Consider the following 17,334-nt stretch of genomic DNA (forward strand, 5'->3'; position numbering starts at 1 on the left):
AATCACGGCATACACTTTCATTGTTATGCTGATGATACGCAGCTCTATTTGTCTATGAAGCCGGATGAAACAGAACCGTTAGTTAAACTTCAGGCATGTCTTAGGGACATCAAGGACTGGATGTCCAGAAATTTCCTGCTTCTAAATTCAGATAAAACAGAGGTTATCATTCTTGGTCCAGAGCATCTTAGGAAGGGATTAGATGGTGTTGCGATGGCTTCCAGTGCAATTGTGAGAAATCTTGGTGTTATTTTCGATCAGGATTTGTCGTTTAAACCATATGTCAATCAGGTTTGTAAAATAGCCTTTTTCCATCTCCGTAATATTGCAAAGATTAGGAAAATCCTCTCACAGAGTGATGCAGAAAAACTAGTTCATGCGTTTGTATCTTCTAGACTAGATTACTGTAATGTGTTGTTAGCAGGATGTCCAAGTAATTTGCTGAATAGGCTCCAGCTGATCCAAAATGCAGCAGCACGAGTACTGACAGGAATTAGCAGGAGAGACCACGTCTCTCCAGTGTTAGCGTCGCTCCATTGGTTACCCGTAAAATTCAGAATCCAATTTAAAATTTTATTACTTGCGTATAAAGCCCAAAACGGCTTAGCTCCGCATTATTTGCAAGACCTGATAGTGCCTTATGTTCCTGTCAGAGCTCTCCGTTCTCAGAGTGCAGGTTTACTCGTAGTTCCTAGAGTATCTAAATGTAGATTTGGAGGGCGGGCGTTCTGCTATCAGGCACCATTACTTTGGAACCAACTTCCAATCTGGGTTAAGGAGGCTGACTCCACCTCCACCTTTAAAACTAAACTTAAAACCTTTCTGTTTAGTAAAGCCTATAGTTAGTGTTTAGTAAACCTCTAGCTGGTGTTGGTAAATCTCTAGGTAGTGTAAACTTTAGTGTGTCAGAGTCGCTCCTGTAGTTTCTTGTGCTGGCCCCCCCTTCTCCTCCCTTTTCTCTCTTTTGTCCATGTTGCAGCATCCTTTGCCGGACACCGGAACCTGCAGGTGGTCGTGGGTGGCTTGTAGCTTGCATTACGGAGCACAAGTCTTTCCCTGACCCTGCACCCCAACCTGGGACTTGCTGATTGGGCCGGAGCTTCGGGAGCTGCGTGCTGGCCTGCGGTCCCCACCCCTGGTCATCCCGTTGCTGCCCCCCCCTTCTCCTCCCTTTTCTCTCTTTTGTCCTGCAGGTGGCCGTGGGTGGCTTGTAGCTTGCATTACGGAGCACAAGTCTTTTCCTGACCCTGCACCCCAACCTGGGACTTGCTGATTGGGCCGGAGCTTCGGGAGCTGTGTGCTGGCCTGCGGTCCCCACCCCCGGTCATCCCGTTGCTGCTTCCACCTGCCTGCTGTGCTGTTGCCGTCCCTGACCCACCAGTCTGGCCCTCGGCAGGAGGGTCCCCCCTGATGAGCCTGGTCCTGCTCAAGGTTTCTTCCCTCCTAAAGGGGAGTTTTTCCTTGCCACTGTTTGGCTTAAGGTTTTTCTCCCACTAGGGGAGTTTTTTACCTGCCATTGTTTATGTAATATCTGCTCGGGGGTCATGTTCTGGGTATGGGTCTCTGTAAAGCGTCTAGAGACAACTCTGTTGTATTAGACGCTATATAAATAAAATTGAATTGAATTGAATATGACTTTTGTTCCATATCACCCAGCCCTAGGTCACAGCAACGGTGCAGTCACGATCGAGTCAGAACCAAAACCAGAACCAGACCCTGCTATAGGTCCTAGTCCTGGTCCTAGTCCTGGTCCAGAACCAGAACCAGGTCCTGGTCTCTCACCTGCGGAACTTGTCCCTCATCTTGTCCAGGTCGTCGCGGGTCCGGCTAAGCTCCGCCTCCATGTAGTGGCGGCTGCTGTCAAACTCCGCCTCCACGGCCTCCATCTTGTGGGTGGAGAGAGAGAGGCGGTGCCGCAGGTCCTCGTTCTGCCCCTGGAGGATTCTGGGAAACGGGGGGGGGAGAGGTGTATCAGAACCGCCCTGGACCGGGTCAGGACCAACACAACCTCTGGTCCAAAGACCTTCAGCTCAGACCCCCCAATCAGCTGGTGAGGTGTAGGCCCCGCCCACTCTCCTGGCCCCGCCCACTCTCTCCTGGCCCCTCCCACTCTCTCCTGGCCCCGCCCACTCTCCCCTGGCCCCGCCCCCTACTGTCCCAGAGTGACGTCGTCTCCAGGAAGTTCCGTTACCATGGAAACCGGAGACATCAGGTCAGACACCCGAGAATAAATCAATAATTCAACAAATGGAACGGAATACGTTATAAATAATAAACCTCCTCCGACCGTTGGGGGGGGGGCGGGGCACGCCGCCGCCGATCCCATTCATGCATGTGCTACCGCGGCGCAAGAGCGGACCGCTCTGCCGGCGAGCTCTGCGGGCGAGAGGGCGCCTGCCGCGGCGATTGCGCCGGGCCTGCCTGCCTCAATTGAACATTTTTTAATTTCACCGCACCGCCCTGTGACTAGGGATGGGAATCCAGAACCGGTTCTTGTTGAGAACCGGTTCCCAGAGTTTCAATTCCTTGGAATCGTTTGCCTTTTTCGTAAACGATTCCCTTATCGATTCCAGTGGGCGCGATGACGTCACCAAGCACGTTGCGCAACGTGCGCATTCACGCACAGCAGGAAAACACGGGGACAAAGCGGCATAAACGCTCGAAAGTTTGGTTACATTTTACCAAAAAGGACGACGACAGGGCGACAATTCTTGCGGACAAACCTGCAGATCACGTTGACACAGAACTGTCCTGTTTTTTTATTTTAAAGTTGAAGTAACAGGCCACGTGTCATAGGCATGAAAATAAAAATTATGATAAATTGCCAACAGGTATTTGTGTATTTCTACGTCTTATCGATATCGAAGCATTTAAATCAATATCGAATCGATATCGAATCGAATCGTGAGGTTCTTAACAACACCCAGCCCTACCCCAGACCGGGACCCCAGACCCCCAGACTCACCTGATCCTGTCGGAGTCGGACAGTGTCTCCTGAAACAGAAACAGCAGAGTCAGAACAGGAACATGTTCAGCTACAGGACAGTAACAAACCAGAGGACAGGTGGACTCCAAACAAGAGGATAAAGGACAATATGGAATCATTTATCAGAACAGAGACGTGCAGGTGGAATCAGAGGCCATCAGGTCACGGGGCGACGCCCGCGGGTGCCATCGGGTCACGGGGCGGTTAAACATGCGTTCCTCGTCCAGGGGGGGGGGCAGGACCTCAGGACCTGGGGGGGGGGACCAATCCTACAGATTTCGGAGGCGAATCATATATCAAAACGTGTGGCTCGATCGGGAATAGTGTGCTATGACTTTTGGTGTTGAAATTCCCATTTTTCCCAAAGTTATTCCCCAAAAAACGGCCAAAAAAACCCCATTCAAAGTGATGGGAAAAGTTTTTAAAAAAAGCCAAAATTCACCTTTCACCACATAGCTTCCTCATACCTGCAGAAATGTAAATGAAACTTCAAAACGGAGGAAAACCTCTCTTCTCTCCAAAACACCAACCCGTTTTTTCCTAAGATGTACATTTTTCAAGATATGAGCACTCAAGCGAAACCTGTAAATCACTTTTTTGTCAAATCTAGAGTGCGGGTGTCGGTTTCTAGAGTGGCAGAAACAGTAAAAAAATAACCTGAATTTTTATTTGTAACTCGAGCTCACGGCCAAACCGTAAAAAGGAGACAAATAATTTTTGGTCAGAATGTAGACATAGATGTTGGGATTCATAAAATGTGACTTTCACAGGCGGGGTATGCACAAAATTTAAACGGGGGGGCTAAAGCGGCGCCAATACCTGTCTCAGTCTCCATTCACTGTAATGTAATCAAACGTTTTCTTCAAAAGAATCTCACTCTGTCTTCGCACTGAGCTTACTCACTCATTTTAAGGAATATCTGAATAAATTAAGATTAAGATTAAGATTGTCAGAATCTGCTGGCTTCTGTGTCTCTCACGATGTTTTCGTTTTTCTGCTACGGTTTGATCACAAATCGGAGTTATTTGAGAACTTGTCAGAAGCCAAAATCTGGGTTTTTCTCACAGCCAAACCGGAGGGTTCTGAAGTCGAGGTTCTTGTTGCCCCTAGCAACCAGAATTCAGCTGCTGACTCATTCAGCCAGAACTGGTCACATGACTCAAATCTGACCCCTGACCTTTGACCTTAGCCGACCCCCAGTCCTGCAGCCTGATGGTTCTGGGGGGAACAGTAAATACACAGTAAATACCCCCAATAGTCCAATAACCTTTGAATGGTTTGACATAGAGCAGTGCTTCTCAATCCTGGTCCTCGTGTTCCCTGTCCTGCATGTTTTAGATGTTTCCCTGCACCAACACACCTGATTCTAATTAAAGGTCCTCATTAGCTTCATTAGTCACCAAGGTCTGCACAGTTCTGTTGATGACACATGTACTTTTATCACGGTGTGCTGAAGCAGGAAACATCTAAAACATGCAGGACAGTGGTACTCGAGGACCAGGATTGAGAATCACTGACATTAAGAGTCATGTGTGGTGTCATTAGACTTAGTTTTTTGAGTCCTTCACCGTTATTGCTGAAAAATGCAGCAATGTACACAAATGGGCAGCAGCCCCCCATGGCACTCTCCAAATTTCTGCGAGGAAATTTTCTAGTTATTGTTATTACTACTGCGGATCAGAAGGACCTGCTGGTTCTGCAGGTCTGAACTCCCTGACCTTCATGGGGGGGTTATTGATCCGTATCAATGTATGGAACATCTGACCGCATGCATCCCAGCATGCACCAGGGCAGCACATGACCAGCTGGCACGTCCCATCAGCCCCTGCAGCCCCGGATCAATGAGCCAATCAGACGCTCCGACTGTGATGGAACTGCTGTTGATCAATACGGGGGTTTCAGAGGTGAAGAAACACTGATGCATTGTGGGTAAAAATCTCACGCGCGAGTCACCTGATGGACACGCCCACTGGCTGATGGACACGCCCACTGACTCCATGATTGATCGGTGTTATTGATTGATGACCAGGATCTGATTCATCTGAAAGGCCGGGAGGATCCGGTCCGGTAGAAACCGGATCAGGAGGTAAAACATGGGGAGGTGAAGGAGGAAGAGGAGGTGCCTGGAGGGGGAGGAGCCTGGAGGGGGAGGGGCCTCAGGGGGAGGAGCCTGAGGGGGAGGAGCCTGGAGGGGGAGGAGCCAAGCAGGACCAGGTGGGCGGGGGCTGGAGTGGGCGGGGCCTGGAGGGGGCGGAGCCTGGAGGGGGAGGAGCCTGAGGGGGAGGAGCCTGAGGGGGAGGAGCCTGGAGGGGGAGGAGCCAAGCAGGACCAGGACCAGGTGGGCGTGTCCCGGCGACTCACCTGGATCTGCGACAGCAGAGACAACCGACACAGAGAAGAAGCTCCGCCCCTCTGATTCTCCTTCCCGTCCTCCATCTTGTTTGCTGCTCTAGGCCCCGCCCCCTGAGCGGTGGCCCCGCCCCCTCCTCCTGCAGGCCCCGCCCCCTCCTCCTCCTGGTTCCAGCTGTCCCGCCGCTGCAGCGACGCCACCCAGTCGTTCCAGCGCCGGGTCCGGTCCGCCGAGTCCGTGGAGATGATGGAGTCCCTGTCGCCGTGGCGACGGCTGCTGCTGCCGCGGCGGCGCCGGGGGTGACGGAGGGGGGCGGGGCTTCCCGGGTCGTCGCCGGCGGCTCGGCCCAGCAGCGAGAGGCGGGCGGGGCTTAAGACTCGGCCCGTGATCTCGTCCAGGAAGTCGGAGAAGCGGGACTTCTCCTGGAGCGCCCGCTGCATCCGCCAGTTCCAGGGGGAGTCGTAGGGGGGCGGAGCCAGGGAGGGCGGGGCCGAGGAGGGGGGCGGAGCCACCGCCGCCGCCGCCCGGCGCTCCAGCCGGTCCAGCCGGTCCAGCCGCTCCAGGGACCGGCTCGGCGGGGGCCGGGTCTCGTCCAGCAGCTCCACGGACCGGGACTTCCTGATGGCGTCGTAGCTGGATGAGGTCGCCGGGGTCGCCGCGGTAACCACGGTAACCGGGGTCGGCTGCTTGAGGATCCCGCGCGTTGGGGGCGTGGCCTGGGCCGTTGGGGGCGTGGCCTGGGCCCGGCTCCGGCGCCGAGCTCCGGGTTGATCCGGCGCCGCGGTGGGACCCGGGTTCCCTCGCCGCGCGCCGGAGTAGGGGCCTGGATCTGGACCTGGGGGGGGCCCGGCGGGGGGGCCACGCCCCCTGCGGGGCGGGTGGGCGGGGCTACTGAAGAGCAGCGGCGGCGGGATGCAGATCTCCAGGCTGGACAGGCTGGACACGTCGCTGTCGGAGGGCCGGCGGCGCGGCGCCGGGCCGGCGCGGGGGGCGTGGCCCCGGGGGGCGAGGGGCGGGGGCGGCGGGTTGAGTCTGTTTACCTGGCTGAGGTCGGGCTGCGATGGCGGCGGCGGCGGCGCCGGGCCGTGGCGGGTCTCGCGGTGCTGCGGCGGAGCCTTGCGGTACGGCTTCCTGGCGCCGCTCATCCTGCTGCTGGTTCTGGTCCTGCGGAGGACCAGGAGGTTAGCAACGACCGCAGTTAGCAACGACCACGGATGTTAGCAACGACCGTGTAGCAACGATCGTGTAGCAACAACTGCAGTTAGCAACGACCACGGAGGTTAGCAACGACCAGCTAGTTCGGTTAGCAACAACCCAGGAGGTTAGCAACGGCCGTGTAGCAACGACCGTGTAGCAACGACCGTGTAGCAACGACCGTGTAGCAACGACCGTGTAGCAACGACCCAGGAGGTTAGCAACGCCCGTGTAGCAACGACCGTGTAGCAACAACAGCAGTTAGCAACGACCAGCTGGTTCAGTTAGCAAGCACCGCGCAGTTAGCAACGACCCAAGAGGTTAGCAACGGCCGTGTAGCAACGGCCGTGTAGCAACGACCATGTAGCAACGACCGCAGAGGTTAGCAACGACCGCGGAGCAACAACCGCGCAGCGCCGCGCCGCCACCACGACTGCAGCTGTCGCCGCGGAAACAGCTGCTGCTGAGCCGGTCGATGCTCCGCCCCGTCAGGTCAGAGAGAGAGAGAGAGGGGGGGTGTGTGTGTGTATAAGTGTGTGTATAAGAGTGTGTGTATGTGTGTGTGTGTGTGTGTGTGTGTGTGTGTGTGAGTGTGTGTGTGTGTATAAGTGTGTGTACATGTGTATATGTGTTTCCCCCCAGGCCTCCATCGACCTGAACTGTTTCCAGAACAGGAAGTGCTCGTCATCAGCTGATGGATGAGAACCAGGTCAGTAGATCCAGACCCGTCACATAAACTCCTTCAAATGAACGTGTTAATGAACGAGTTAATCTCCGTGAGAACGTTGAACTGAACATATTAACATATAAACATCTTTGCAAATAAAGAACGTGAACTTGTTCATTCTGCAGATCAGGAACTGGAATCTGAACTGTTTCAGCTTCGCTGTTTAGATCCAATTATTACGCAATACCGGATTTTCGTGACCATTAGGCGCATATAAACGTATAATTTTTTTTTCAAAATGTGCCGCGCGTCCAATGGCGAAGTGCCGTCTCCCCGGCTCGTGCCCGCCGCCGGGTTTCGGGTTTTTTCGGGTTTATTCTCGGGTTTATTTTCGGGTGTGTTTCGGGTTTATTTTCGGGTGTGTTTCGGGTTTTTTCGGGTTTATTTTCGGGTTTTTTCGGATTTATTTTCGGGTGTGTTTCGGGTTTATTTTCGGGTTTTTTCGGGTTTATTTTCGGGTTTTTTTTGAGTTTATTTTCGGGTTTTTTCGGGTTTATTTTCGGGTGTGTTTCGGGTTTTTTCGGGTTTATTTTCGGGTGTGTTTCGGGTTTATTTTCGTTTTTCTTTTTCGGTTTATTTTCGGGTGTTGTTTTTTTTCTCCCCGGCTCCCGCCCTTCGCCCCCGGCTCGTGCCCGCCGCCCCGGCTCGTGGCCGCCTCGTGCCCGCCGCCCCGGCTCGTGGCCGCCTCGTGCCCGCCGCCCCGGCTCGTGCCCGCCGCCCCGGCTCGTGGCCGCCTCGTGCCCGCCGCCCCGGCTCGTGGCCGCCTCGTGCCCGCCGCCCCGGCTCGTGGCCGCCTCGTGCCCGCCACCCCGGCTCGTGGCCGCCTCGTGCCCGCCGCCCCGGCTCGTGCCCGCCGCCCCGGCTCGTGGCCGCCTCGTGCCCGCCGCCCCGGCTCGTTGCCGCCTCGTGCCCGCCGCCCCGGCTCGTGGCCGCCTCGTGCCCGCCACCCCGGCTCGTGGCCGCCTCGTGCCCGCCGCCCCGGCTCGAGGCCGGCTCGTGGCCGCCTCGTGCCCGCCGCCCCGGCTCGTGCCCGCCGCCCCGGCTCGTGGCCGCCTCGTGCCCGCCGCCCCGGCTCGTTGCCGCCTCGTGCCCGCCGCCCCGGCTCGTGGCCGCCTCGTGCCCGCCACCCCGGCTCGTGGCCGCCTCGTGCCCGCCGCCCCGGCTCGTGGCCGCCTCGTGCCCGCCGCCCCGGCTCGTGGCCGCCTCGTGCCCGCCGCCCCGGCTCGTGGCCGTCTCCCCTGCTCGTGCCCGCCGCCCCGGCTCGTGGCCGCCTCGTGCCCGCCGCCCCGGCTCGTGGCCGTCTCCCCTGCTCGTGCCCGCCGCCCCGGCTCGTGCCCGTCTCCCCAGCTCGTGCCCGTCTCCCCAGCTCGTGCCCGTCTCCCCGGCTCCCGAAAATAAACCCGAAAAACCCCGAAAATAAACCCGAAATAACCCGAAAATAAACCCAAAAAAACCCCTGAAAAAACCCGAAACACACCCGAAAATAAACCCGAAAAAACCTGAAAATAAACACAAAAAAACCCGAAAATAAACCCGAACAAACCCGACACACCCGAAAATAAACCCGAAAAAACCTGAAAATAAACCCGAAAAAAAAACGAAAATAAACCCGAAAAAACCCGAAACACACCCGAAAATAAACCCCAAAAAAAAGAAAATAAACCCGAAAATAAACCCCAAAAAAAAGAAAATAAACCCGAAAAAAAACCTGAAAAATCCTCCCCGTCACCCCTGCCCCGCGCTGATATTTAATTTAGCAGCTGTTTAATTGTTTAATTCTGCAACGGAGGACGAGACTTTGATGGGTTTGATTAATGACGCTTGTTTTAATTTTTGATTATTCATTGGTGATTTAAAAATGTTAGTACTTTGTAATAAAGACTTAAATAAAGCTTAAGGTTCTGGTACCTGGTCCTGGTTCCTCCTCTTCATCCACAGAACCGCTGGAACCTGCAACACAGCAGAGGCAGTTAGCCCCGCCCCTCAGCCGTAGCCCCGCCCCTCAGCCGTAGCCCCGCCCCCTCGCCGTTCTTAGCCCCGCCCCTCAGCCGTAGCCCCGCCCCCTCAGCTGCAGCCCCGCCCCCTCACCTGGCTCACCTGGGACCAGGTTCCCATCACTAATTCATCAGGGAGTCGGGTTTCTGCTCTGGTTCTTACCGGTTCTGACCGGTTCTACTCACCTCACACTCTTCATCGTGCTGCTCCTCTTCCTCTGCTGGTCATGTGATCTCTGCTCCCAGACCTAAAACACACATAAATAGATAAATATAGATAGATGTTTATTACCGTGGGGAGATTTGTTTGCAGCTAAAGACAAACATGGCAGTTTGACAAACATAAAACCAGTAACAGACACGGAGCTTCCACCTGTACATGGTGTTAGCATTAGCATGGTGTTAGCATTAGCCAGCTGGGGGATATTTCCTAGACATATTTAAAGGTTTAATGGCTGTAGAGCAGGGATCTTCAAATGAGGGTTTGTGACCCATAGGGGGCCGTGGAGCAGGAAACATCTAGAACAGGGCTGGCCAACCCGTGGCTCGCGAGTCGCATGCAGCTCTTTTCCTGGTGTCAGGCAGCTCTTTTCCTGGTGTCATACAGCTCTTTTCCTGGTGTCATGCAGCTCTTTTCCTGGTGTCACGCAGCTCTTTTCCTTGAGTCACACAGCTCTTTTCCTGGTGTCACGCAGCTCTTTTCCTTGAGTCACACAGCTCTTTTCCTGGTGTTATGCAGCTCTTTTCCTGGTGTCATGCAGCTCTTTTCCTGGTGTCATGCAGCTCTTTTCCTGGTGTCAGGCAGCTCTTTTCCTGGTGTCATACAGCTCTTTTCCTGGTGTCACGCAGCTCTTTTCCTTGAGTCACACAGCTCTTTTCCTTGAGTCACACAGCTCTTTTCCTGGTGTCATACAGCTCTTTTCCTGGTGTCATGCAGCTCTTTTCCTGGTGTTATGCAGCTCTTTTCCTGGTGTCATGCAGCTCTTTTCCTGGTGTCATGCAGCTCTTTTCCTGGTGTCATGCAGCTCTTTTCCTGGTGTCATACAGCTCTTTTCCTGGTGTCATGCAGCTCTTTTCCTGGTGTCATGCAGCTTTTTTCCTGGTGTCATGCGGCTCTTGCGACTTTATTTGATAGATGCAGTGAAAGACAGACTCGTAGGAAGTGGGGACAAAATATGCCGCGACTGGAATCAAACCTGCGTTTGCTGTACGTAAGTCGCCTGCTCATCCCATTGAGCTATACGGGCGCGCTCGAGGTTGTGACGGAAATAACACGATGCACGGCCAAACGGAAATATGAAGGTAAACACAGGAGGTTTTTAACAGAGTGGGAGAGTTTAATATATATAATATAAATTTAATATTAATATTTAAGCAATACATCCCGCCAGGCCGTGGTATACACTCATTACCAGGGCATATGCGACCTAATTTATTAAGGTGCGAGTTAAAATTTAAGGGGGTCGCTCCGATGCTACTTGCAAGAGGACTAGTGGAAAAAAAAACCTTTTTTTTTTTTTTTTTTTCTCTCGGCTGTGTTAGTGCATTAATGGAGTGGTTGATAATACAATTTTACTTTCTGGCTCATTCCTGCGAGTCCTATTTCTCCTCTCTCTGTCTGACTGCACCTGGTACGGTCTGCGCACGTTACATGCAGAGCAGTGCACGCGCGCGTACACGCAGCGCGCTCAAAAAGGTAAACAAAGCAGATGTGGATTATTTTAAGAAGAAAATGGGGGGAGAGTGGGGAGCAGGCTTGCCACCCGTCCCTTGAAATACGGAATTGTTTGGTAATTGGGAATTAAAAGTTGCGTTCCGTATTGAACCAATACGGAACCCCTTTGCGCTCTTTTGCCTAGTTAAGCCTCAGTTATGGTTCCGTGTTAAATCGACGCAGAGCCTACGCCGTAGGGTACGCGGCGGCCCGCAACGTACGGCGTAGGCTCTGCGTTGGTCTGACGCAGAACCATAAATCAGCCTTTACCTCTCACTGCTGCTAACTGCACCGACACACGCGACTTTAAACAAAAAAAAAGTCAAGTCAAGATGTCTCCAGAGGTTCCAAACACCCCACCTGGTCCTAAAAGAGGAAACAGGTCTCTCTGAGGTGTGTCAGGCAGCATGCTGCAGGAACCTCCATAAACGTAATATAACATCCCAGAGGAGCCAGGCATCTGTTGCAGAGTTCCTCATACCTGAAACATCCCCTGAGCTTGATATGGTATGATATGGGACATTTATTATGCTCTTATTTATTGGTCATAATATACAGGTGAAGGTCAGAAAATAAGAATATATTGCTAAACTTAATTCGTTTCAGTAAATTCAACTAAAGGTGAAACAAATATATTATTTCCCACTACATGCAACGTGAGATATTTCAAGCCTTTATTTGTTATAATTTTGATGATTATGGCCCACAGCTAATGAAAACCCCAAATAAAAAATCTCTAAAAATGTTTGAATATTTTATGAAATCAATAAAGAATTAAATAATAGAAATTATAACAAATAGTTCAGTGGAGCTCCTCATCACTGGACTTTGAGCAGATCTGTTCGGAGTTCCACACTACAGTTCTGAAAGACAAGGAGCTGCTTGTCTTTTGTCGTTTTGTCAATGTTATGTGCAATGAAAAATATGGTGCTACCTAATTTGTTTTGGTGCTACTAAATGAAAAGCTAGGTAGCACCAGTGCTACCTGTGAAAAAGTTAGTCTGGAGTAGGGCTGCACGATTCTGGACAAAATGAGAATCACGATTTTTTTGCTTAGAATTGAGATCACGATTCTCTCACGATTTTTTTCCAATATAAAATTTATTGCACTTATTACTTTAACTTTGCAACAGCTGAACAAAAATATAATAACAATAAACATCTCTTGTCTTCTTTACACAAACCTTTGAATAATTTAAACAATAATAACAATTGAACAATATTTGTTCCTCCCTGAGTTGAACACCCTTTCAGAAAGGAGACTTGTAACAAATCCTGTAGTTCTGAGGCAACAAATTATTCCTCTGGCTGCTTTTTGCTGTAACAGCTGACATTGAACATAAAAACAATAAACATCTCTCTTGTCTTTAAATAATTTAACAATTTTAACAATATTTATGTGCAATATGTGTCAGGTGATGAGAAAGGTAGATGTTTCTCCAAATGTAATCCACAATCATTAACAAAATATAACAAACATGACAACATGATAGTTGACCATGACAGGACTACAACAACCTAGAATGCAGCCATCTTTAAAAAAAAAAAAAAAAAAAAAAAAAAAAAAAATTTAAATCGTCTCATTTGGAAATGAGATCGCGTTCAAGCATGAATCGAGATCGCGATTTTTTAACGATTAATCGTGCAGCCCTAGTCTGGAGCCCTGCTCATTACACCACAGCTGAGCGGCGTCTCTGGCCCAACGCAAAGTGATGTGTTGCTTTTATTAAACAGTTACCAATAATGTAAATATGAAAGAGGAATACACAATCTATTTATGTAGTTTTTAATTAATCAGAAATGCATATTATCCGGTTAAAAAAAGCCCCACTGTGGCAAAAAATAGTCCATCTCTCCAGATGTAGCTCCGCATGTCGTCTTTTGCTCGTCTTTTTTTTCAGAGACAGGAACTCCTCAATCCATCCATCCATCGTTAGCTCCTCCCCGCTAACGTTAGCTCCTCCCCGCTAACATTAGCTCCTCCCCGGAGATCAACGTTTACCCTCAACATGACACTTTAATTAACGAAAATAAAAACTAAACTTTAACACCAGCTACTTTCTGCTACCTGCTGTAACCGTCATAAACCTGTAACAGTTGGTTGTTGTCATGGAAACATTGTTGCTTCCCTGACGTGGAATGATCTGCTGTGATGAGACTTTAGAAATAGAAGCCGTGGTATATAAAATAAGATTGTCCTTTATTTCTACACTCAACACACACATGCAGGGGAAAGGGGAAAAAAAGTAAACAACCAATCAGATTGCATGATTTCCCCTTTCCGTTTTCTAATGGTATTTGTATGTCTCAGAGAGCAGGGAGTGAAGGATCATGGGTAGTTGATGTGGCTCTTTGCGGTAACATAGTAACCAATTGTGGCTCTGACTGACTGGTTGGACACCCCTGGTGTAGAACATGCAGGACAGGTCTCTGGAGGACCAGGAGAGAGGACTGACTTACATAAGAATAATAGAAACATGGAAGCCAGTGGCGTCGCCTGGCCTGGGCATCCCGGGCTTTAGCCCCGGACGTTTTTTCTTTAGCCCCGGATAATTCAACTTCAGAATAAAAAAATCATAACTGTACATTAACGAGCCACTAAAGAAGTTGTAGTTTTCCATTATCAGTGAATGCAACACGGGATGACGTGGAGACACCAAGACCAATCAGAGAGATGGATTGCGTCCCGCGATTTGTCCCGTATTTTCATTAACGCCCCATACTAGGGCTGGGCGATATGGACCAAAAGTCATATCTCGATATTTTCTAGCTAAATGGCGATACTCGATATATATCTCGATATTTTTTCTGTGCCTTAATTGGGGTTTCCCCCAAAGCATTATAGCATAGCATCTCTGTTAGCATCTCTGTTAGCATCTCTGTTAGCATCTCTGTTAGCATCTCTGTTAGCATCTCTGTTAGCTTCATTTCTTAAAAAAACAGTCAGTTTTAATCCAAAGCCTCGTGCCAAATGTCACACAGGTTCCTTTATTAACAGAGGTCTGCACAATATCAACATGTATAAAACAAATGAAATAAAAATAAACTGCCTGCATATATAGAATAAAAATGCTTCTTGAATAAAATAAAACAAATATCCCTTTCCTGCATAACAATTAAATTAAAATACACTGTAATTAATACAATGTAGACAGTAACAGGCAGACTTTTCCACTGAGGTTGACAGTTGTACAAATAACAAAACATTTGTGACAATCTCAAATAAAACATTCAAGTCAATTTGTCACAAAATAAAATATATCAAAATCATTAAAAAAAAAAGTAAAAAAAAAAAAAAAAAAATTTTTTTTTTTTTTAAATCGATATAAACGATATTGTCTCGTACCATATGGTGTTTGAAAATATATCGATATATATTAAAATCTCGATATATCGCCCAGCCCTACCCCATACACACGTCTGTCACACACACATCAACACTAAATTTAACAATAATGAACAAAATAAACCACAGGAAACATTAAGGCCAGAAAAATCTTAGTGGCAACAGGACCTGCTGCGTCTGTGCAGATCTTTCTATGTTATTATTATTTATATATTTCTATGTGTGTGCCAGACAGCCGGGAGGACTCGGGCTTCACCTCCAGGTAGGGGTTGGGAATTGGGAATTAAAAGTTCCGTATTGAACCAATACGGACATATATTATGCCAGGCCCGGTTCTACGAGGGTGCATAAGCAAGCATTGCACCCTCAGTTTGTGTTTGCGTGCTCAGTTGAAAAGACGAAAAGAAAACTGACAATGCGCCCGCGTTAAGCCTGATTTATGGTTCCGCGTTAAATCGACGTCGTAGGGTACGCGGCGACGCGCACCGTACGTTCACATCCCCACTTATTATACACCGTAAGCTCTGCGTTGGTGCAACACGGAACCATAAATCAGCCAGTGTCCGTCACTGCGTGCAGCAGTTTCTGCAGCAGCAAGATGCTGATCTCTGATTATGGCTCACAGTTTATGAAAACCCCAAATAAAAAATACATTAGAGAATATTTTATGAAATCAATAAACAATTCCATCATCAAAATTATAACAAATAAAGGTTTAACATATCTTGCTTTGCATGTAATAAGACTAGGTAATGTATTAGTTTCACCTTTTAAGTTGAATTATTGAAATAAATTAACTTTTACACCAAATTCTAGTTGAATTATTGAAATAAATTAACTTTTACACCAAATTCTAGTTGAATTATTGAAATAAATTAACTTTTACACCAAATTCTAGTTGAATTATTGAAATAAATTAACTTTTACACCAAATTCTAGTTGAATTATTGAAATAAATTAACTTTTACACCATATTCTAGTTGATTTATTGAAATAAATTAACTTTTACACCATATTCTAGTTGAATTATTGAAATAAATTAACTTTTACACCATATTCTAGTTGAATTATTGAAATAAATTCACTTTTACACCATATTCTAGTTGAATTATTGAAATAAATTAACTTTTACACCATATTCTAGTTGAATTATTGAAATAAATTCACTTTTACACCATATTCTAGTTGAATTATTGAAATAAATTAACTTTTACACCATATTCTAGTTGAATTATTGAAATAAATTAACTTTTGCACCATATTCTAGTTGAATTATTGAATATTCTAGTTGAATTATTGAAATAAATTAACTTTTACACCATATTCTAGTTGAATTATTGAAATAAATTAACTTTTACACCATATTCTAGTTGAATTATTGAAATAAATTAACTTTTGCACCATATTCTAGTTGAATTATTGAAATAAATTAACTTTTACACCATATTCTAGTTGAATTATTGAAATAAATTAACTTTTACACCATATTCTAGTTGAATTATTGAAATAAGTTAACTTTTACTCCATATTCTTCACCTGTAGCAATATTCTACACCTTGGCTGATGTGGACATACAGAGCATATTTCAGCTAGTTCAGCTGCTATTATGGCTGGCTGTCTGTACAGTCATGCAAGTTCAATGCTATTAAAGAACACGTTTTTTCATATAAAATAAACAGATTTTTATGCAGTTTAGAAGTTTTGGGGATGTTCCTTTTTTTGGCTCCTGCGCTGCTGAAATCGTGTTATCTCTAAGTGAATCATCCTGTTTCTATCAATATAATACGTTTTATTCTGGTACATTTTGGCAGTGTTTGGCTCTAGACAAGACGCAATAAGCATTGAGCTTTTTTCCCCAGGTAGATCCATAGGCTTCTCTATAAAAGGTCTGGGCTCAGCCCCCAATGTTCTCAGTCCCAACAAACCTGATGGAAGCAGATTCAACAGAGATCTGTCAGGATCTTCTAGGAACTACAAGTAAAGAACCAGAACTCTGTCAGGAACCATCAGGTCCTTGAGGAACCAGGACCAGAAATCTGAACCTGGACCTGGACCAGGTCCTGGACGTCCATAGCCCCGCCCTCACCTGTCTCTGTCCCACCTGTCCCCCCCACGCTGAGGGCAGAGCCGGCTGATGGCACCGTCTGCCCTCAGTCCTGTCTGGCAGGTTCCGGTCCGGGGACAGCGGGTCCAAACATCCCATAATAACACAAACATAGTCGGACCGGCGGCCGGACCGTGGCCCGGTCCCCCCGACCCGCCCCGGGTCCGAACCCCCCCAGGTCTCACCTGAACTGGAGGTTCCGGTCCGGGGACGGGGAGCAGGATTCTGCGCTCCCGGTACCAGGTTCGGTTCCTGCAGGTTCGGCAGGTCAGACCCGGATCAGACCCAGATCAGACCCAGATCAGAACCAGCAGCAGATCAGACTCCAGCGGCCATCTCTCCCCGCGGGGCATGCTGGGTAATCCTCAGGAATCCCGGCACGCCTGGCTGCGTCATGACGTCACTGACGTCACGGAGTCACGTGACCTGCTCCGTTACAGGAAACTTTCTGCTTTTATTTCACTTAAACCTAACATACTTATATATGGAGGATTTTTTGTGCCAAAATTAAATAAATAAATACATCATTAATTAATTAAAATACAATTCATTTTAAGTAAAAATATATATTTATTATTTCAGCATTTAATTAATTAATGACACATTTAATTAATGATTTCGTGTTGCGTGTGAATCACGAAATGTAAAACTGCATTTAATTAATTAATTACACATTTAATTAATTAATGATATATTTTTCATTCCCATTTTAATTAATTAATGATGTATTTATTTGTTTAATTTTGGCACAAAAAATCCTCCATATATATCCAGTACTCGAGTTGTAAAAAAGAATCAGGGGGGATGGTGGATTTTATCTTATGGGGACAGATAATTTGTGCTGATTACAAATAATATAATATATTACAAATAATAGCAGTGACCAAAACAGCTGCAGAAATACTGCAGGAATGACATA

The 17,334-nt window shown here is 48.1% G+C and overlaps 1 protein-coding gene across 2 annotated transcripts in view; it reads right to left on the reverse strand.

Annotated features, from left to right (window-relative positions):
• Positions 1 to 16,761, reverse strand: part of tjap1 (tight junction associated protein 1 (peripheral)) — a 36,974-nt gene extending 20,213 nt beyond the window's left edge. For both annotated transcript variants that reach the window (XM_061744593.1, XM_061744592.1), the window contains exons 1-6: positions 16,601 to 16,761; positions 9,438 to 9,499; positions 9,166 to 9,207; positions 6,377 to 6,500; positions 2,966 to 2,994; positions 1,783 to 1,944 (exon numbers count right to left, since the gene is read on the reverse strand). In XM_061744593.1, the coding sequence (XP_061600577.1) occupies positions 1,783 to 1,944; positions 2,966 to 2,994; positions 6,377 to 6,481 (296 nt within the window). In that variant the 5' untranslated portion in view covers positions 6,482 to 6,500; positions 9,166 to 9,207; positions 9,438 to 9,499; positions 16,601 to 16,761. The remainder of the gene's footprint in view (positions 1 to 1,782; positions 1,945 to 2,965; positions 2,995 to 6,376; positions 6,501 to 9,165; positions 9,208 to 9,437; positions 9,500 to 16,600) is intronic.
• Between the last annotated feature and the right edge of the window lie 573 nt (positions 16,762 to 17,334).

This window comes from Cololabis saira, chromosome 17 (genome assembly GCF_033807715.1).
Source record: "Cololabis saira isolate AMF1-May2022 chromosome 17, fColSai1.1, whole genome shotgun sequence".
NCBI classification, from domain to species: domain Eukaryota; kingdom Metazoa; phylum Chordata; class Actinopteri; order Beloniformes; family Belonidae; genus Cololabis; species Cololabis saira.